Source organism: Diorhabda sublineata, chromosome 5 (genome assembly GCF_026230105.1).
Source record: "Diorhabda sublineata isolate icDioSubl1.1 chromosome 5, icDioSubl1.1, whole genome shotgun sequence".
NCBI classification, from domain to species: Eukaryota; Metazoa; Arthropoda; class Insecta; order Coleoptera; family Chrysomelidae; genus Diorhabda; species Diorhabda sublineata.
The window spans coordinates 16,270,551-16,294,308 of record NC_079478.1 but is presented as its reverse complement, the minus strand read 5'-3'; the positions used below and the strand labels follow the sequence as shown (position 1 = coordinate 16,294,308).

The 23,758-nt window shown below is 31.4% G+C and overlaps 1 protein-coding gene across 2 annotated transcripts in view; it reads right to left on the bottom strand.

Moving 5' to 3' along the window:
* LOC130444091 (beta-alanyl-dopamine/carcinine hydrolase) overlaps window positions 1-23,758 on the bottom strand; it is a 51,723-nt gene that overhangs the window by 23,736 nt on the left and 4,229 nt on the right. Inside the window, exon 1 of one of the 2 annotated variants that reach the window (XM_056779080.1) lies at window positions 21,488-21,776. The exons of the other annotated variant lie outside the window; for it this stretch is intronic. Coding sequence (XP_056635058.1) covers window positions 21,488-21,574 — 87 coding nt within the window. The 5' untranslated portion in view covers window positions 21,575-21,776. Of the gene's footprint in view, window positions 1-21,487; window positions 21,777-23,758 lie in introns of those variants that run through there. 2 annotated transcript variants of the gene reach the window in all.

The window sequence follows — 23,758 nt, the reverse complement described above, 5'->3', positions numbered from 1 at the left end:
GCAAAGAAGTACTCTTTCAAATGCGGAATACATGTCAAATTAGGTTGGAATTTCTGAAGCTGTTGGTGTTATTCATACTGAACACTCTACCACTACACCAACACTCACAACAACACTGCCTGACGCAGAGACTGAAGGTAAACTTAGTCTATGAAGACGACAACTTGGTTATCGAAACGCGTGTATAATTTTTTGAGTTTTGGTGTAGTGGTAGCGAGAACAGTGTGATCAGTTTAATACCAAAACTACCTTGTATTGATATGGGACGAGTAAGTGAAGATATAAACTTAATAATTCTTTTATCTCACAATAATTTACTTCATATGAATTAAGAAGATTTTTAATTCACCCCTTTAAAAATGGTATTATCCTTATTATTCAGTTTTAGAAAGAAGTGTGGATGAAGAAGTATTCATTTTATTCGAACTCTTAGCTTTAGAAACTAATAATTTATTCACATTCTTTATTCCACTGTTGTGTTTTCAATTCAATAATTTTCAAACTTAAAACACTTACTTAAAATAGATGTGTTCTTTCTTTATTAAATTCAATTAAAATAAGCACTATAATGTCCAGACAAATATTACTTACATAAACACATAACTTTTTGGTTTAAAATTAAGCCTCTTACATTTTATCCTTAATATATATCATATGTTTAGAATTTATTCCTATTAGATACCTTTTTTTTTCACTAAATTTAAGTAATTTTCTTCTAGTTTATAAAAATAGTACACAATGAAGCTTGTTTATGTCTGCCTATCAAAAAGCTATTCTAATTTCGTGACCCTTGTTTATGTTCGTTATTGTATTTCAGGATATATAAGGATGAATGGAGTTAAACATTTTTAGATATTTGTATAATAACATATATTCTAGTACTACCGAGTCAGAATACAACAGTATAATGTCATATAATTACACCGATAATACTTATTTCAAGCTCGTTAATTTCAAATAACTACAATTATTACTTTATTACATGAGTTATTTATTGAAATAATATTCACATTATTTAATTTTTCATCTACTCTTATTCATTTAAATTGCAGAATTCTTGAGAAATACCCTGATTGTTAATATTATTTTTATTAATAATTATTCTGTAGCATATATGAATTCAGTAATTACTATATTATCAAGGGTACATAAAGTGTAATGAATCTGATTAAAGAGAAACTTGAAAAACTCTGAACATAATCAAATACATTGAAAAAAATATTGATACATACATACCTTAATCATAAAAAAAGACCTAGATAATTTAAGTGAAATCTATATTCTCTCATAAATTCAAAGTATAATTAATCTTTTTTTTATCATTTAAAAAGTTGAAATGTTTTGTAATTAATAACTACTACTATGTCACAAATTTGTCCCTCTTGTAATTAAAAGCTTAATTAGCATATGAGTCAGTTCATTGAAAACATTCTAAAAAAACGTATTACGAGGGTTGCTATTGTTATAAGATAGACAAATGAAAAAAAATATTTACAATTGGATAAGGCATTATTTTTTTTAAAATATTCTCCAGTACGATCAATACACTTTTAAATGCGTTTAAACTAATTGTCGAATAATTTTTTCCATTCCGATCTCCAAAACATGTGATTTGAACATATAGAACGTATAGAAAAACGTTGACTTCGCAATTTATTTTTGATTTGCGGAAATAACATGAAATCATTCGATATTTTGACTATTCAAAAACGTTTTTCATTTGAACTGATCTGTGAGAGCTCGCATTGTCGTCGTGGAAAATGATTACTGTTCTGCGATTCAAAATCGACCGTTGCGCTAATGGAACGGTGGTGACAGGCTCAGTTATTCCGAGAAAACAGGCGACAATTTTGGTTCGAAGTTCTTCGTGCCGGAAGAACTTTTGTTGGAATTGATTAGTCTTGATAGACCCATACAGTCGATTGTGTTTATTTTCAGGTTCATATGCATAGATCCGCGATTCGTCGCCTGTCACGACTTTTTGCACCGCGACTTAATTTTCCCAGCATTTGTTTGCACCAATCGACACGACTTTTGTTTTGAACGATTGTCAAGTTATGTGGTGTCCAATGCCAACATCTCTTTTTGACCGACAATTTTTAATGTATTCGAGTGGAACTAATGCGCAAGTATACCTCAATCTCACGGTACGGCACATGACGATCTTTCATAATCAGTTTAAGCACAGCATCGATGTTTTCTGGCACAGCAGCCGATACGATCATTATGATATTCATCCTGTAACGAAGGGTGACCACGATTAAATTCGGAAAACCAGCGGAACATGGTGGCTTAAGATGGTCCTTTATCACCAAAAGTTAAAGCGAGTTATTTGGTTTAATACACTTCGAAAGTCTTAGAAAATAATCGCATCAAAATGTTCGCGATTTAATTTTATTTTTTGACCAAGATGAATGTTTCAAGTATCTGTAAGCACTCGTTTACAACACTTTCTAAATACGTTTATAAATAAAAAAGTTAAACTTATTTATTTGCCAAATATCGTATGATTTAGAATCCACCGACTGTTCTGTCTTTAATTCAGGTCTCTCCGATCATAAAGTAGTGATTACAAAATTTTCGGTAAAATCGAATACTAAAAATGCTTCTCGCAAATTATGTCGTATCTTTTCGGAGAAAAGTTTTCAAAACTTCAAGCATCGTTGTCAAACCTCTGACTGGAACATGCTCTCTAGTGATGTGGACGAATTTTCTAGATTCATAAAACACTAACTAGTCTCACATCACTTTTTTCCCTCGGGCGTATTGAAAATAAGTAAAATAAACACTGGTCCATTAAAGGTTTACGTATATCTACAAAGAACATGCGATCTTTATCTCACCTAAGGAAATTCTCCGATAGTGTCATCTTCACAAATTACGTGAAACTATACAAAAAAATTTATCATGAGACAATAAAGGCTGCCAAAGATATTTATTATAATAGGAGACTCGACTCGTCTCTAAAGAAACATGGTCCATTGTGAATGATCTAAGAAATAAACCTTCTTCGTCGAGAATAATCTCTACTTCACCTGATAAACTCAACAATTACTTTGTGAATGTAGACAAAAATTTATCAAACTCTATAACTCTTTCTCATGATTCACTTTTATATATCCATGATGCTTAATTTCAAAATAACACTTTTCCCTATTGCCTTAAGACAGCTATAAATATACCTCCGCATAAAGGAGAAGATAAAAATCAAGCATCGAATTATCCCCCAATTGCACTCCTTCCCACCTTATCTAAGATCATAGAAAGACTGGTCAAAAGAGGTTTTTTCCATGTGCTAATCTAACCTAAACAGCCATCACTCCTCTGCAACAACTTTTTGTGATTTTTCTAAGACTTTCGATTGTATTAATCATAATATTTTATTTAATAAATTGTAGTACTACGGTTTCAGGGGAACACCTTTCGTATGGCTCAAGTCATACCTTACCAACAGAAGTCAGCTTGTAAGGGTTGATACAACGATGTCTTCTTGCAAGCCAATAGAATGTGGAGTACCTCAAGGTTCAGTACTAGCTCTTATTTTGTTTCATCGCTTATCCAGACACCAGTGGTAAAATATGTACTTTTGCAGACGAGACTAGTTTCTCTTAGAGGAACCCAGATATCACTGCACCTCATAGGACCATATCTAGTGACCTAATCATCGTTAAATCATAGTGCGATTCTAATCTTCTCTGTCTCAACGTTTTAAAAACTAAAGTTTTATCATATAAAAATACATTGTAGCCTTTTTTATTAAATAACACCACTATTGAATCTCTAAAATTTTTAGGGCTTATTTTGGACAAATCCTTGAGATGGGAGCTACATAATACCGCCTTATCAAAAAAATTAAGTTTCTCCTGTTTTGCGCTGAAATCAGTTTCCAAAGAACTGAACTTATTAATCTCCTTAACAGTTTATTATACCCTTATTGTGTGACTCAATTTGAGCGAATATTCAAACTACAAAAGAGAGCTGTTAGATATTCACTCGGACTAAACAGTAGGGTTCACTGCAGGGACTACTTTAAAAGATTAAAAATTCTGACTCTTTCTTCCTTATTCATCTTTGAATACGTTTGCTTAATTCGTAAGCTTCTCCAACACGACCTTTACCTATCTACTCCACGTTAAGAATTAGTTAAGGGCTCAATATTTTACAATGCAAAAAATCCACAATCATTTACCAATTGAAATCAAATCAATATCATCTTTTCCCACTTTCTGCAATATTTTGAGGGCATATTTATTGGAAAGTGTCTTTATAATTTTGTTAGTCATTGTGATTTTCTCCTGTATATTGAAATTTTATTTTAATGGTATCTTCATTCAATAAAACATTTATTTCAAGTTTGTTGTTTTATCGTTTGAATGTAATTTTTTCAATTAATATTTAATATTTTTATAATTATAATTTTGAAAAATCGAGTAATAGTAAATACTTGTATTGTACTTAAGAAAAGAAATTCAAGTATAAAAGATTGATTTTACATAATAAACAGTGAATTAATTTATATTCCGACTGAGGTGTTTATTGTTTCTCTTCATTCCGACAAAACTCAAATAAATGAAAGGTAGATAATAAAATATAAGATTGACAAAAAATGACATTTTACAAAAGAATATAAAATTTTATTTTTTCACAAATCTAAAAATTTATCAATTAGATTGTCCGTAGAAAAGTAGAAAGCTCCAGCTGTAGTATTGTCACTGTGATTATGATTACCATATGGACAAAAATTAGTGATTTATCGTATTTTTTCTCTGATAATTGTAGATAAAGAACAGGATTCTATTCGCAAGTAATGGCTAGTAGTAATTTTTATTTTTTTTTATTTTCTTTTATTTTATCATTTCATAGTTTGTTACTGCTGTTTATGACGGGAAGTCTTTGTATGGTTTATACAAATTATATTTTGGCATTCATGCTGCAAGTGATATATCAGTGTAGTTAAATTCAAGTTAGTTAGGTAAAAACATCGTAAATTATTTCTGTTAAAAAATATTACGTTTAGTAGTTTACACATTCATCATTATAAACAATGGAGTATTTAATTAGAATAATGTTCTATTTACTTTACAATATGTTCTAGTTTCGACGTAAACACCTTGAAGCTTATGAGATAATAATTATACTCATTATTGTTGAATAATAGTTTTATCTTGGTGTATAATTAGTCCCATTACCCATCACGCGAATGGTACGATGCTTACAAGTTCAACTGTTCAAGTAATTTTTTTTATATGACCAAGAAACGTCAATGCGAAATAACTACTGCTAAATACTAATGTCATCCAACAAAAGCAGCCTCGAGAATGACAATATATACATTTCTTTATATTCTTAACAATACGAGTAATTATAAAAACATACGGTGAATTATTATATTAGTAAATAGGTAGCAATAAACTACTTATCTCAACGTTGAATCCATGAATCTTTGAAATTTCTGAAAAATTTTTAAAAGCTTTGTCCTAGACCCTTCAGTGATAGGAATTGTTTCAAAACGTAGCTATTTAGCAGATTTTTTATTAGAGAATTTAACAACTATTAACTTAGATCCAAGCGATATACGATTAATCAAAAATATCTATTACAATCAAACGGCAGTAGTGTGTGTTGAGGACATAGAGACAGATGAAATCGAAATTTAAAAGTTCGTCAAGGCTGCGTTCGTTCTCCACAACTATTTAAGGAGGAACATTAATCAACAACTTAAAACTCGTTGATACTGTTATAATGGTTGAGAGAGAAGAAGATCTTCAAATCCTATTGGAGAGAATCAACCAATAATGTGAAAATGTAGGATTCACTATAAATATTGAAAAAACTAAATTCATGGTTATAAGTAAAAAACAAAATATTGGTATTAACCCTATTCTAATATTGAATGGAAAACAAATGAAATGGGTTTAAAAATATAAGTATCTTGGTTCAGTCATAAACGTTCAAATGGATCCAAACGAAGTAATCAAGATCAGAATTGAAATAGCTTGAAAGACATTTGTCGAGTACTCCTCAATGTTTGCAAACAGAAATCTAAACCTCCACGTCAAAATAGGATTTATGAAATGTTGTGTGGTCAGTACTGCTGTACGGAGAGAAAACCTGGACCTTGAGAGCTCATATGATAAAAAAACTTGAAGCATTTGAGATATAGTCATATCTATAGACGCATCCTGAAGATGCGAGGGACAGAGACGCATTTAAAAACGTGGTTCGCCAACCTTCAATAAGAAGACGGTATGAGAAAAAGAAAAAGGAAGAACAAGGCCAACTGCTAAATATAGTAATGTAAGGTAGACAGATAGGAAGATGTCGAGAACCTACCAACCATTTTAATGATTGCTATTTTTATATAACATACATTGAAAGGTTATCAAATTGTATTTATGAACATCAAGATTTTATACAGTAGGTTATTTGTTATCTTATTTAGTTTACATTTAAGTTAATGGTTGAGTGAAGATCAAAATGTTTGCATGTCAAGTTTTGTTTGGCGAAGTCACAAGACATACCATTGTCTGAAAATGTGGAAAAGGCTTATTTCATATATTTTGGCATTGTACTCGAAGATCAAGACAAACAGTGGGTTCTCCATTTGTGCTGTGTAGTTGCAGCGTTACTGGTTAAGAAGCAAACATGGAAGAGAAGGAATATGTCTCTGGCAGTTCGAATGGTATGGCGAGAACCCACCAACCATTTTGATTGCTTTTTTTATATGACAAAGACTGAAAGTTATTCCAAAAAAGAAAAGCGTAAGATCGAATATCCAAATGTGCAAACTGCCATAAAACTTGTTCCTCACAATGCAGACTTACCAGTGGTTGGTTTAGCAAGATATCGTTTTAAGAGTAACAGTCAGAACTTCAATGGTTCCCGTCTTAAGGAGTTGAACTTACTTGTTAAAGAAACAAATTTACAATTTTTTGGAAAAAGGAATTTCACGTTTCTCACATTTTACAATATGGAAAAATCATTATGTGTATGTACTGATATTGATATTTTAATGTAGGAACTAGATATCACGCATTCTCCTAAGGAATTGCACTTGTTGAAAGACTCATTGGTGATTTAATAGTTATCGCAATTTTAGTGCACTCACGGAAGATTAATGAAATAATGAATGAGTAAGGTCCAAACTTCAACCGTATGTACCTCTTATAGACCCAAAAAGGTCCCTTTGCTTTCGCTTTATGTTAAAATTGAACTAATTAAAAACTTTGTGAAGGCTAGGAATGAAGAGGGCGAGGAATTTGAATACCTTTAATTTTGCCCCAGTACAATGACGCCAAGTTAAGAGGATATATTTTTATTGGAATACGAACTAGAAAGTGGCTGGGTGGTAATAATTGGAGAGAAAAGCTTACCAAGTAAGCGCTTATAGCTTGGAACTCGTAAGTGTAAGGGGATTTTTGGGCAAAAATATAGATAATGAACTTTAAGATCCCTGGGATGCTATTAAATGTAACTGTTCTGTATGTGGTGGTGTACCAAAAAATCTCACGTTTTACAGCTTTTTTTATGCCATCTTCATATATAGATAAGTTCATTCTATTAGACTATGCTTCAGCTTTATTTTCCAGCAAAAAATAATTAGCTACCAGTGTTATTTTAGCATATGGTTCGATTATTGTTTATATTAACGGTTACAATCTGTCTATTGAAAGCTTGCTGTGATAAAATACTTTGACACTATTTAAAGCTATTTAATGTAGCGTTTCCACAGCTTTACTGCCTCGAATAACTTCATAGTCCAGTGTAAGTTCGTTGTAGACCAAAAACCAGTGACTAATTTTAGGTGGTCATTTCAAAAGTCACGAAACTTTCTATAGTAAATCCTCTGTACCTACTGAAAATGAAAAGTCACTTCTGGAAGAAGAAATAAGATTTATTTCAGTTGAAGTATCAGTCATAAAATTTTAGGAAATTACTTTCGACAGTATTTTGTACGTGCGGTTGCAAGTAAGACAGTAATATGGAAATCTGCGAGCTAGAGTAAGAGCGCTTATTGGGCATCTGTGGACTTCATTAGACGTAGATTTAAAATGGTATATAATACAATTGATTTTTCTTAATCTTGTTGAAACGTCACTTGTGTACAGGTAACAGCTATAAAACTTATACGAATTGTCACTCCTAAAAGAAAAGAATACCGAGAATATTCCACGTTTTAATATTTTCCCGCCGTATCCTTGACAATGACCTAGAGAATATATACGTCAAAAGTACAGAAAAATCTTTCAAAAGTGATGTTTCTACGTCCACAGATCCCAATAAGCGCTCTCACTCTAGGTCCGCAGGTTTCTACATTACTGTCTTGCTTGCACTTGCTCTGACACGTTTTTGGCGCGGGCAGACTGTTGGTGATGGAATTTCTCTGTAGTTTTGTATATTATCAATTGTTTATTTATTTTATTTATTCTGTTAAAATTTGAATACTGATGAAATGACAAAAATGGATTTTTTTTATAAATTTATAGCGGTATGATCTGACAAAAATTCCACAAAGACAAAATACTGTGGAAATAAATTCCGGCCACACAGGGTTGCCAGTGGTTTTTCATTTTCATTAGGTATAGACAATTTACTATAGAAATAGACGTTTGAAATGAAATTACATTTCAATTCGTCACAAATAAATAACAAATAAATTGAAATTAATGCATAGGCTATATATGATTCATGTTTCATGACAGACACGGCAAACACGCTCTCGCTAAAGCGGTTTAAGTAGCAAAATCACATACCGGAACTTGAAACTGCTCGTCTCGACACATACTGGATGAAATAGATACAAGTAATTGCTGCTATAAAAAATTCATTCACAGTAATATGTTTCATCATTCCTCTTACGTAATTTCGATTAATACAAATGCATAGCAGCTGAAATTGAAAACACGAAATAGGTGTTTATATTAACCTTGAGTATGAAATTAAAAATAATTTAGTCGTAATATGATTATATCGTTCTAAACATAATATTAAAATTTATATATCTGTTTATATATATATATATATATATATATATATATATATATATATATATATATATTATATACAGCGTCTACGAAGTATTGTATGAGCTAAAAGAACAATTTCCGAAAAAATGCGTTTTTCCTATTGTAATATACTATTCGAAAAAAAATCCAAGACTGATATGACTATTGAAACAGTTTTTTGAAATTCCCAATCGCCAAGTTTTTCATGGCAACTCATTATTTAAAAAATAAGTAATCAAATTGAGTGACGAACTTCATAATAATAAATGATGTAGCGAGACAATTTAACTGTTTGTTTTGTTCCGAATCTGTCTAAAATCTAGCGCCTAGTTAAAGTGAATTGTGTCGAAGTGCTATCGTGTTTAAAACATATTCTGCGGTTCAAATTGTAGTTAATTTTGATATCAGGCAAAAAATGGGTTAATAAGTAATTAATATATTTTACAGAAACTTCAGATACTGGTATCAAATTTTAATAAAATCGTATCAAGTATACCAAAGAAACTTATTTAATGTAAAATTAAACTAATAATGTAGAAGAAATAGTGGATAGATATAATTTTGAAATAACGAAGTACTTTTTTGTTTTGTGTCTACCAACTCAAAATATATTTTTGGAGGAAATGTTACTGTTTGTTTTGTTTTTTTAAGTACGTGTCTAAATACCAATTAAATTATTACTATTTGAAATATTATTATCATATTAAATGCTCTTATTTATCGTAAATTATGTCATCGAATAAGGAATATAATCAGAAAGGTACTGGTAATGTTATGATTCTGGTTGCCGGATTAGTTAAATCACTCTAACGAATGTTGAAACCATCCACAAATGTGATTTAGGCTAATTAATTGCAGAATTATCTACTATACTTTCAATATATTTCAATGTATTTTATATTTAAATAATGTTTTTATATATATTTCTGAATGCGTTTATTATAAATCTGATGATTACTTCTCGATGCTTTCACTACAAACAACTTTTGGAACTAATATTATAACTAAAATATCTGGTAATAAGGATGTTAATAATAACGATCCGAAGACGTATGAATTCACAGCAAAAATTTGCCTCATTTTTGACAATCGGGCATGAGAAAGCTTCTTTATATGCTAATATTGTTTATTGTCAAATATATTTTCAGCAGTCAAAACAAAATTAAATGAATTTAGTGAGAGTACAGAAACGGATTTAAGTTTATTTTAAACATATGATATTTCTTAGGTGTCAAATGTAAAAGGCTTGATATCCAATCTCAAAACTATCTGTGTGAGAAATATGTATTTTCATGAGTTTCCAGTTCGAAATGGATTTGAGGTGTATAAGTAACAAATAATAAGGCAAAGTTGCGAAAAGAATGTAAACATGATAATGTGTATTTCGATTTATTAGTATTTAAAAACGCCGCTCTGGACTCTTGAAGAAGTGTTTATGTTTCTGTGATAAAGGGGTCTTTGTTTTCTTACTCCGTGGAAACATAAATCAGTATCAGCTTCTAATATAAGTGTCGAGGTAATCAACTCATCAATATCTATAGAACTTTTCATGTATGTAATTTTTTTGGATGTTTTATGATTTAATTTTATTCTGTCGATCAAGCGTTTTTTATTATAATTAGTATGTTAACGGTAATTATGACAGATTTTCAGTGGTTTGTTCTTTAGGTAACGCGAACATCTGAGTTGAGATTGTTTTCTACACTATACACAATATTTGTCCAAGCGAATTGCTACCAACAAGTACTTTTTCTTTCGCAATCTTATGTATTTCTTTTTCCCACAGAACAAAACTTATGTTTTAGCGCATATTTGACCTTATTCGCCGATGGCGCCAACTAGTGAGCATAAAAACGGTAGCAATCTACAAAACAGAGGTTTTTACTGTTGCCGATGTCATAACTTAAATTTTATTCACCCTGTATCACACATTATCTTTTTTATAAGTGAAACAGTATCAAAATTCCTTTCATTTCTAGAGTTTTTCATCTTCCTGTTTATTTAGCCATTAATGGATTTAATAGTTACTTAATGGACGCACTGTATATACAAAACCAAACTGAAGACCTCACTTCACAATATTAATATCACTAACTAAATGAGCTCTAATTTATATTTATAAAAATTAATCAACATTCATTTTGAATGAAATATTTTTGAATAACATCCGACTAATTAGCATATTTAATTTAAATATTGTCTATACATATTCAATGCAAATTATTCACAAAAAATAATTTTAAGCAACATTGTTTTCTAACAAAAATATAGAACATTATTGGTTGTTCTTGTTTACTGACCCTGTTGTTGAGTGAGATTGAATCTATTGGTAGTTTTAGATAATTTCGTTCTTTTATTTTTAGAAGCTGATTCTTTTGGAATATTTAATACCGTTTTATTTTATTTATTAATAATCAAACGTCACAATATAAAAAAGTTTATTCAGACACTGGTTTTCCGATAAATATGCACTTAATCTATTACGAGAATTGGAAATATAGTAAAGATTATAAGTTATTATTCTTTCACCTTTTCACCTCTGCCTCTATCACTATGCAGTTATCGCATATTCTAGAGCACCAGTACATTCTCGTAAGTTCTTTTATTTCACCAATGATCAAGATTTTTGCATGTGCCTGATCTGAAAACCTTTAAAGGGACATTTTCAGCGAGCTTGTCACAAAATATCAAGTCCAAGTTAGCCTCATTTTACGAAAAAGAACTTCCTAGGTACATCGGGCATGCTTGCATCTATAGACCACGGTAACGTCTTCTTATTATTAAACAGGACTTCACAGGTGATTAAAGAGAGGACAGCTTTATCTTCGCCAGGCACCAAAACTACGATAGGCTAATTTCATTATTGAAACTGAACTTCGCAGGTGTCTAGCTGCATTTTCGAATAGCTCGCTGTGAAACATAAAGTCTACGGTCGCCTCTTCCTGAACAAGATAGTGGCATAAACTCATTACGGTTTGTCCATAAAATGCTTCCTTGATGTTACAATTCATAGAATAGCCTTTGTGATAACAAATTTTTCGAACAGTTTAGTATTTAATGTAGTTTTTTAATACTCGTAATGGATTCATATCCCTTCTTATACTTGCTGTTTCTTCTGGAGATATTGTTCCTACTTTCCCATTCCATCATCATAAATCCATCAATCATAAATCATCTCTAAACCAATTTGGTCTCCAATTCTCGCTCTTTTAGCTCTTTTCTGAGCTCCGCCATTAACAATTCACTTGATTTCTTGCTTTTTAGTAAAAACAATCCCATTTTTACACTATATAACAGTTCCAGGATCTTCGATGTGCAGTCTTTGGTCAACTTACAGGAAGAGAAGAACATCTAGCCTCAACAATAATCAAGCAGAAGATATTCGGTCTTGTTTTGAAAGGAAACATGTGCTTATGTCAAAATCAACGAAGCCGAACTTGGCAGACAACCAACATAGCTAAATACCTAGGACCTCACTTAGACCAAAGAGTAACTTGGCAGATTTATATATTTACCAAGCGGTAGCACTTAGGTGTAAAACTTGACCAAATATATTGGCTTATAGGCCTATTAACTGAAAACGAAGTGCTACTACAACCATATGCCGATATAGACATAAGGAATTTAGCTCTGAAAGACAGCGACAATACAGAGATCCTGCAGAGACTCCAAAAGGTGATGCTCGTCATTTTCAACGCTTCCAGATTTGTAGCCAATAGTGTTATAGTGCGAGATATCCCAATCAAATCAGTCAAAAATACATCCAAAAAGTTACTCAATCGGAGCGGTGAAGGGCGGTGATAGAATTTCAAACTTTACAAGTGTATTTATTTAATGTTAACTTTACACAATCATAAGATATTAGTAAAAGTATAAAGAATATTACACTGTTACTATGACCATATATGTCATTGTAAGTCATAATGATAGATGATTTCCTTAGAGTAGATGACTAAATAAATGGAATTAAAAAATTGAATTTAACTTGGTATCAGCATTTTTCACTGGATATATTTGGTTTTGCTACACCAAAATTTTTTTGGTAATTATTCAAAAAAAAATCCCCCATCTAAATTAGATTTGACTCGAATGATTTAGTATCAGTGAAAATTGAACTTCATTATCTAGATAGTTTATCAAACGAAATTTCCTGAACTAATTTTTCAAATCTCTTGAGTGATTGAATGAGATATTGTCCTTAAAATCATTTCTTCTTATTCTTCTTATCGTGCATTTTTCGACCGAAGTTTGGCGACCATACCTATACCTCGCTTCCCCTCTATATTTCCCTGCATAATCAAACTCTGGAATTCGTATCGTTGTCCTTTTATTACATGACCGAAGTACTCTAATTTACAGGCTTTTATGATAGTCATGTTTTGCCATTTTGCGTAAAACTTCTTTATTTGCGATTCTATCTGTCCATTATATTCTCAATATCCACATTTCAAAGGCTTCCAGTTTTTTCATTATTGCTTTGTTTAAAGTATCTGCTCCACTCCGCTGTACAGAACGATCGAGTATATGTATATATGTTAAATTTTCTTTTCCAATTGGTTATACAAGTTTTTACATGGAAAGAAGTCTTATGTTATTAACTGGGACTCCATTTACTCGAATCCCCGCTTCCTCTTCTGCTAGTGCTTTCTGGATAATTACTTCCGAATATATATTATAAAATATTGGTGCTAATATGCAACCCTGTCTTACTTCACTTTTTATATGCATTTCTTCTGTTAGTTCTACCTCTATATTCATCTTGGCTGTCTAGTTATGATAAGTGTTTCTAATAGTTTGAGGTCTCTGTAATCTATTTGTTTTTCTTTCAGTATCTGTATCAATTCTTTACGTCGGACTCTATCAAAAGCCTCCTCCTAATTAATAAAGCTCTGTTAACATCAAGGCAGCGTTGGATTAATACATTAAAATTGAAAAGGGCATCCCGATTACCAAGTCCTCTTCAAAAACCTTCCTCCAGTATTCTTTTAAGAATGTCTTAACTCATTAGTGATAAAGTCCGATATTCTCTGCATTTTCGGGCAGTTGTTTTCTTGTGGATTGTTATGAAAATGGATGTAGCCACTCTAATGGGCTACATATTGTTTTATAAATAGTATTAGAAAGATTTTCCAGTATTTGTAATTGGTATTCCTCAAACAGCTTAAGTAGTTCTACCGATCGTTCATCAAGTCCAGGTGCCTTGTTATTCTTCATATTTTTGAGTGCTTAATTAATTTTATTGTTATATCTAATCCACCCTCCAAATTCCTTGTTTCTGATGTTGATCTTGCTATTCCGATATCATCAAAAAGTTGTTGTATATATTCTGTCCATCTTTCTAATTTGCTTTGAGTGTCTATGATTATTTTGCCATCTTTATCCACTAATAAGCTGTCTTTGCTTTCTGGTTCCAACTGTTTCTTCAACTTTCTTATGAATGTTGAAATTTAAAACCACGTATAACTAAAATTTGTAATCAAATTCTGAATAGAATAAAATTATCTTATTAGTCGAATTTTTCAAGGAAAAATTAAATGACATGACTAGAAGAAAAATGGGGGGCATCATTTTTCCCATGTTTTGAGACCTCCTGAAGAACACGATTATGATGGTTTTTCGAATGTCTGTAGTATATATATATATATATATATATATATATATATATATATATATATATATGTATATATATATATATATATATATATATATATATATCTGTTTAAGCTACAATTCTTATTTTCGTCTCTCGAGCAATTGCTATGGGTCCGATTTGGTTCAAAATTGCATACATGGCTTTTTTGGCGGCGGATTGATGTTATTAGAGTTTGGTTGAAAACAAATTAATATTTCGATGGGTCGCAGTGCAAAAAAAGTTGTTTTTGACCTTTGCTCACATCTGCAGGTCAAACGAAAAGCGACTGAAAAATGAAATTTCACATGTAGGTTCAATTAGTTGCGAGATTATTTCCTGTCTAAGGTCGACACATTCCATCTCCACCCCTCTCCATTTTATGGTCATTTTTGTTATATTTTCTTATTTTTTGGCCAGAAAAAGTTTAACTAGAGGGTTCGAACTTCGCATGCAAGTAGGGGTGATGTTGAAGAATTGTCTTTCTCAAGTTCAAAGTTTTCTTCTTCAGTTCTTCTAGCACAAAACGCCCGAAATCATTTTGATCGTTGTAATTGTTGAACTGGACCGTCTCCTATTTAATGAATAATACGAGTATGATCGTTACTAGGGTGATTTTTTTACTTCCCATTTTCGAAATTTCTTGTCATTATGACAATTTTTTCTTTGTTGTCCATTGGAATTGAACAAGAGGGTTTGAGACCACCGGGTCTATTAAAATTATGAATTTTCATTCGAGAGAGAGAGAGTTAACTTGTGAAATGAAAAGTTATTGAGGAATAGCAAATTTTCCATATAAAGAAATAAGATTGAGAATTGATATCATTTCTAAGAAATTCATTTTATGGAAAGATTTGCTTGTGTATTAGTTAAATTCTTCATTCGACGAAAAATTCGACTTTCGTGATGGAGCTCTGCTGCTCACGGCTTTTTTTATATAAAAAGATAAGAATTGTATAAAATATCTATTTAAAGCATCTGGGTTAATGAAATGAATGCATTAATCTTCTAGATTTAATTCCGAAGGACGATTTTGCATGTTTATAAATGTATAATTTATAAATGAATACATACATGAATATAAAACTAATGAATACAATGTCACATTCTGTCGATAAATTTTTAGAAATAAGCATTAGACCGTTTTTGTAATAAATATATATACTAGTTCCTTGAAAAAAATAACATGATCTATCTTCTCTGACTAATTCTAAATTTATATCTTTCTTATAGGAAAAAAAAACTTCCAATAATATTCAATGGGATTTATTGAAATATAGTTTATTTGGAAAATACGTGGTATAATATATAACAATTGCGCAGATTAGGAGGAACATTTTTGGCATACTAAAAAATATTTCAAAAACTTAGCATTCGTGAACGAAAGGTGTGCAGGTAGTAATTCGAAACTAAGATTCAGAAGTCCTAAACGTTAATTGCAAATAACATTAATTGAATTTAGCTCTTCTTACCAATTTTAACCTTTTCGCAATTCTATTGGAATTACAAAAAAGTAGTTGAAAGAAAATATGGAAAAAACTTTAGTGAAACACAATAGAAAATAAATTCATTAAAGAGCGACATGGATTCTAAAACATCGTCAGAAACTAATTATTTTCTGAGATCAGTCATTTTAGGTGATTTTGTTATAATAGTTTTTCTTTTTTCAATATAGTCAATGAAAATTATACCTCGTGCATCCCAAAAAACCGATGCCATGACCTTGTCTGTACGTGGAACAATCTTTGGCATCTTTGGAGCCGGTTCTCCCTTTTCAAACCATTGTTTTATTATTCTTTGTTTTTGGGCGTGAAGTCGTGGACCCACGCTTGTGCTGTTTTTGATTCAGTGATATTCTTCAAGCAACTATCACCATCTCTAGGTCAGGCCAGGTACTTTAGGGACCATCTTCGTTATGTTAAATGTGCACGAAGATTTCATAAAAAATGTTAACGAGGTTTTTGAAAAAGCAATAAGTCGGTTACAATAGCAGATGACGGTTTCTCGTTTCTAATGCTTTGAAAAACCAAACAGTCACGGCGGTTCCACTAAGAAATCATCTAAATCGCGATTCTATCGACCGGGATCGGATAGACGTGTGAGAGTGTGGCAACAACAAAGCGAGAGATATGCTCAAGCGTGTATTGCCGAGCGACTTTCATTTGGTGGAGGATCAGTAATGGTATGGGGAGGCATATCTATTGGCGCTCGCACGGAGTTAGTCTTTATCGAATAGTGGATGTTGACTGCGCACAAGTACCTGATAGAGGTTCTAGAAGACCATGTTGTACCATTCATGGTTATTCTTGGAGACGACGCAACCTTTATGCATGATAATGCTTGGCTTCCCACTGCTCGTACTGACAAGGTTAAAATCAAACAATTTGTTTAGCTTGCTCCCAGTCCAGACTTAAATCCCATTGAACACATTTTGGATGAGATTGGTAGATGTTTACGGAGACATGTGTCGGCCCCCAGAAATATATACACTTTTGATGAATACTATCATTTTTTTTTATTTTAATTTTTGAAATCAAATTTAATATTCTTATCTCTTATCACTCTCTTATCACATAATAGATCTTTTCAAATTGTTCAGTTTAGTTTTGTCGTTTGTATCTCATCGCGTAACATATGTTTACGACAGTAAGGTGAACAACTTATTGTTATTTACCTTAACTAGGTTATAAAATGATAATGACATCATTAAATAAGTAGAGAAGAACAAGTATTCAGGGAACAATCGAGCAAAAACATAAATGTAAAGTATGGTGTAAGAGCGGCCGCTTTTTATGGTCGCTCTGGTAACAAATTGTCGTCTGTTCGACTCGCTCACCACATCTCGACGATTTCGAGCCACATACTTGAATTTGTTTCGATAACACGATAAAAATATTCAAAAAATTAAAACATGTTTCCCGTAGAAGCAACTCTCCCTCCTTTTTATTTAAAATTCTCAATTCTCAATTCTCAATTATGATCGATACATTTTAAAACATACATTGCATGTAGAAAACGTACATTGCAGAATGACAATAAATTTATTTAATGGATTAGTTAATTATGAAATACCACATTGCAACACCAATATCAGAAAAACGTACTCATTTGTCAGCTCAAAATCTTCAGATCGAGGTACGATCGAGACGACTACTGTGCAGTAGCTGGCGACCACTTATGCTCGTTTTGACCTTCATAAACTCCGTATTCATGAGCTTCATTTTTTATGGTATAGTGAACTGGACACTGGACAACAAATATCGATATTTCAAAATCTCTTTATTACATCTCAAAAGATATCACAAAAATAAGAAATAAAATTCGATCAGCGCGCATTTAAAGCCACACAAGTAGAATCAGACCCTAATGAATAATCAATTTGGTGTGGACATGAAATAGTCATATTTCTCAGCACAAATTTAGTAGAAGTAGAAATATCTGGTAGTGTCGTCCCTGAACATCTGTGTCAACAGCTCGTAGAGTTCTGGATGAATTGCTGCAACATTACGTCGGTTATCTCTTAAATCGTCTTGAAGTATTTAAGCATCAGCGGTATAATTTACGGAAACCATACGCGGAAACCTTGCAGCTGCGGAAGACAGGGGTGGTCTAAATCTTATCACCAAAATATTCAACTGAATGTCAGAGTCGGAAAAATACCCTCAGACTGGCTAAGATCCAATTTTGTCACTCTGCCAAAGAGGAACAATGTAACGAATACCGCATGATTAGTTTGATGTCACACGCCTTGAAGATATTTTTACGGATCATTCATACACGTTTATATAAAAAGTGTGAGCGACTGGTTGATCGTTCGCAATTTGGCTTTAGAAACGGAATGGAAACCCGGGAAACTATTTTCTTCTTGAATGTGCTAACCCAGAGATGTAGAGACATGAATGCTAATGTATTTGTATGCTTTATTGGCTGTAAAAAAGCTTTTGACTGTGTGCCAAACCAAAAACTGATCAACATCCTAAAATCAACCGGGATCTACGCACAAGATCTAAAGATCATATCGTTAGTCTGTCATACTTTTCTTGTAAAAGTATTTCGCGCTCTGTGATTATCATATTTTCATGTGAGTTTTATCGCTGAAAGGTCTATGCAAGAAGCTTTAATAAAATATTAAGAGGTAAGCTATATAATAAAGTAATGTTTATTGATTTACGCGTATTAATATAAAAAGAAATGATAATAGAATATCTTCATTTACTTAAGCGGTGTTTACTAACATTCTTTTTTAATTAAGGCGGTGTTTCAATATGTATTTCATTTCTTTCAGGGAGCTCAATAATTAGAATAATACAATATGAATGGAGAAGAAATAAATTCCTGGAGTGATCCGAATTCAGGTGATAAATTGTTATGTGCACAATTGCAAGGAGCAGGACGGACGTCAAAACATAGACGGCGTAAACAAAGTTGCAAAGAAGAAAAAAAAATAATTAAACTAGGTTAGTAGCATAGGTTTGTTTTGAGGTCCCCATTTATTTTTTTGTTATTTATATTTTCAATGCAATAATTCCTATTATTTTTTTTAGATTTGAATCAAAAAGATAACACTAGTTCTTCTGATATCAAAGTATGCAATGTTCCTAATAAATACGAAATTATTGCAATACCAATAAACGAAAAAATTTTCGGGGACTCAATGAAAAGTATTATAAGTAGCCAGGACAATGTAAAAAATATTTGATCAAAACATAGACTTAGATATTGCAAAGATTGACATTAACAATCTACAAGTTATAGAAATAGTTGGCAATGACTTATTTGATCTGCAACGAATCTTCCCCTACTTCAAACCAATATCTTCTCGTATCTACGATTACTCAAGACACAATTTCTGATATAGTCATTGATAATGAAAATAATACTCAATGTACAGATAAAAATAATAAAACCCGGAACTATGCAGCAATCCAGTGTTTCTGCTACTCTATCGTGTTCTTCAAAAATTCTCATACTTAGTAATGTTCCATACCACGGTGTTTTGTTAAATCATAAAAAACGACAGAACAAAGCGACAAAAGATCAAACGCAATGTTAATAGAGAATTACGGATGAAAGGTGAAAATTATTAAAATACAGAAGAGACATAAAAGCAAAGACTAATGCGAAATTTAAGCCTGCAAGATCCATGGAACCAGCGTGCACTTCTGCGTTTTGCAAGAAACCGAAATTCAAATCATTGACAACATAAACGAATAATAGCGGCAGTATTTGTTTGAAAATTTCTGGAAGAACATGAACTGGGAGCAGCGAAAATGATTTATAGCTTCTCACGTTAATAAAATACCAAAGAAAATTACCAAAAATCCAGATTCATCCAAAAGAATTGATAATTGAACCTACGTTTTGACGATTGATAATGAACGTCACCAAGCCTGTGAAAAAATGTTTTTAGCCACTCTTGGCATTAAAGATTGGTTTGTCAGATATTGGCTGACAAAAACAGACTGTGCCATGCCTCCCGATTTGCCTACTGTAACCAGTAATCGCAGAAATCCAGAGAAAATTGAAGACCAAAAATATGTTGAAAAGTTTGTAGCAGGTCTTCCAAAGATGCCGTCGCATTACTGTCGTGCTAAAAAATCACGAGAATATTTAGAAACAATTTTCTCGAACATGACACAGCTCTATCACACTTATATAGATAATTGTGAGTCAGAGGGTGTGCCTCGGCCGTAAATTATTTGACAAATTATTTTTGAAACTCAATCTGAGCCTATTCCACCCGAGCAGCAGGCTGTAGCCTAGCGAGACAATTTTTGTTCACAAGTTTTCTACTTTGATTTATAAAATTTAAAAATAAAATTATGTGACATTTTTACAATTTAATAAAATTGAATTATAGTTTAATATACAGTGCATCAAATACTGAAACTTCTTTACATGAACATTTGCTTAAGACTTCCAGAAATATAATATAATGAGCAATAATTTTTAGTAAACATGTGTCGATACCAAAATTAGTGGATTCTCGATACCGATACCTAAAAATCGATTCTCGAAACCGATACCATCGATGTATAGTAGCCCCTTGTAAAAAAATTCTCATACTAGAAACATATTCATAATTTGTTTGAACAACCTACAAACCAATTTTAAAATATCTATGCCCATACAGGGATAAATGAGGCAATTTCGCAAATAAAAAACAAACAATGGTATAATAAACATTTACAGTGAAATTAAATTGGACCAATCCTTAACAGAGGGAAACACACGGTCTACGTTAAGCTCTTTGGTTTTTTGGTTATTGTATCAAAAATCAAAATCATTATCTAAAAGTAGGATTTTTGTACACTCTACACCTAATATATCAAAGACGATATGGAACTACTTTGTCAGCGCAATAAATGTACCGAGGCAGCCTATTGTTTAAACAAAGATAAATATTCTAGCTAATGATTTTTCAAAATATGATAATTTCATTTTGACAACTATATAAACTGGATTAAAATATAATTTTTCTCTCCATTTACTGGTATCGGTATCGATCTTTTGCGATCGATTCGCGATACCGATATCAATGTCCAATTTTTCATTTTACAAAGATCAGTAGAAGCGACAAAAGATAAATAGCTTACAGACGGAAAATCTATAAATCCGCCACTGTTTTTGAGGAAAACATATTTAAATACGAAATTCTTGCAAGACATTCATATCTAGAATCTGTTTTTGCTCACTGCTTATTTAAGAATTTTGTTTTTAAATGTGACATTTCCCATATATAATTGATTCATGTAAGAATATATATTTAGTTCATATCATTTTGTAACGAATAATAAGTCTATAATAAATTTTTCATAAAGTCTAAATTTGTATACATAAACAAGATACTTACAGTATCGTACCCTACTTCATAATAAGTCCCTCTCGTGTAGAGTATCGGTATAGATTGGTACCTCGATTTTGTGGCGGTTACAGGCATTATTTTTAGAAGAAAACTGCCGTCGAATCACCACAGCACTATCATAACCAACTGATTAGAGTATTATATATGTTGGGAGCTTTATACAGATGTTTTGATAAAACGAGAATAGAATCGATGTTGGTGATAACTCATTCCGATTGACGAAATGAATACAACGTTGATGATAGTACACTATTTATTTGGTTGACCTTAAGTTACTGATACTTTTTACGATAAAAACAAAAGTGCGTGTTAAATCCCTTCTTTTTAAATAGTTGACATGTGCACCTTGAATTATTATTATTTTTTTTTAATACGAAGAATAAAATATAATTGTATCGAGTTTTAAGAGAATTAATGAAAAGCAAATTTTTAATTCGATTAGGAATTTTTTGATAATTGCTCTGGCTTGAATATTTGGTATTAGTCAGCTATTTGGTGCTCACATAATTAATTAAACAAAATAAGTAAGAAAATTTTCAAAAGAACAGCTTATTTGGAATTAAACAAAAAAATTTTGATATAGGTATATAAATATACAGAGAATTGGATCATTTAGGATCTATTAGTATCTAATAATTAGCTGAGAAACTCGCTATTAAGTAAAGTAGAAAAAACATAGGGCACAAGTATGATAAGCCACCCCTCGACAATCATCATGAAACTCTATACATAGACTATTGATATTACAAGAAATCTATTTATTACATCTATTTTATGCGGAAACATTTACTTCCGGAGATACCGGAAGTGGCCAATATCTCAGGATGATTGACAGATATCGATGGATAACTTTGTTAGATAGATATCATCAATATTTATCAGTGTGTGGAAAGTTATGATGATTGACGCATGTGCACTAGAGTTTTTGTGGAAAAAGTATCCAAATACAATATACATTATATTCACGAAAAATCAATATATAACTTGAAAATTTAGTAATTTTTGTAAGGTTAGGTTTTTTGATAAAAATATTGAATATTCTGCAATAGATAAAATGTTGCAGTGCACTTTTCACATAAAGATAGATCTTCATGAGATCTATCGAACAAAGTTATTCATGGTTCGATATCAGTAAGCCTTCCTAAGATAATGGCCACTTCCGGTATCTACGGAAGTAAATATTTCCGCATAAAATAGATGTAATAAATAGATTTCTCGTAATATCAATAGTCTATGTATAGAGTTTCATGATGATTGTCGAGGGGTGGCTTATCATACTCTTACCGAACATAGTAATACCATAAAAAATAGGCGTTTAAAGTTTTATAAATTTAGTATTGTCATTAACTTCTTTAATCATTTTTTCACATATTACAACCATTTTTAAATAACATTAACGTATTTACGTTAATATCCATTGTACGATTAAGTGTTATGGATTTTTACTTTGAATAGCTCTTATGATAGCCTAGTCGGCGGAGGCAATTTTTCATCAAAAGAATAAGTTCAAAGCAAAAAGGTTGATTTTTGTTTAAAAGTACTTTGAAATACTCTACTTGATTTAAGAAAAACTATCGATTTTCTATGATTTTCAAAATTTCCCATTATTTCAGTCTGCGAATAAGTTAAAAAAAATAAAAAATACTACAATATAGGGTAAGTTTTACTCAATAAAAAAGGTCTATTATACTTTTTCCGTAAAAGCTATAGTTTTCTCGCCAAAAATTTGTAAATATATATTCATTTTTCTAAGGCAATCAAGCTTATAAATACCTACTATAGAAGCCACAATTAATTTCCATTGACTCATTTATGAAATTACTTTTGTAGAAATGAGTATTTCGGTTTTTTTAAGCAAACATTTGAAAATTTTTGAAAAATTTCGAATTTTCCGAAACATTTTCAAATATAACTTTTTAATTTTTTTTTATTTATTTGTAGGCAATATGATGATGGTATAGGCAATATGATGAGGCAATGATAGGCAATATCAAGTTTAAGCAGAGTTATACATATTTCAGTTAAAAATTCAAGAAATCGAAAAAATTGAAAATCGATGTACTGATCGTGTTTTTTAACGTTAATAAACTAAAAAATTTATGCTCGAAGGACTTCACCAAACTGATAATTTAACGTGTTTTAAAAAATTATTGGTATTATTATATGTGTGAGGATATTTATTATTTAGATAGATAAATGCAACCATCGAAAAGTTTATTATCTCCAGCTTCAAAATGAATGGTTTCAATATTCTATTCC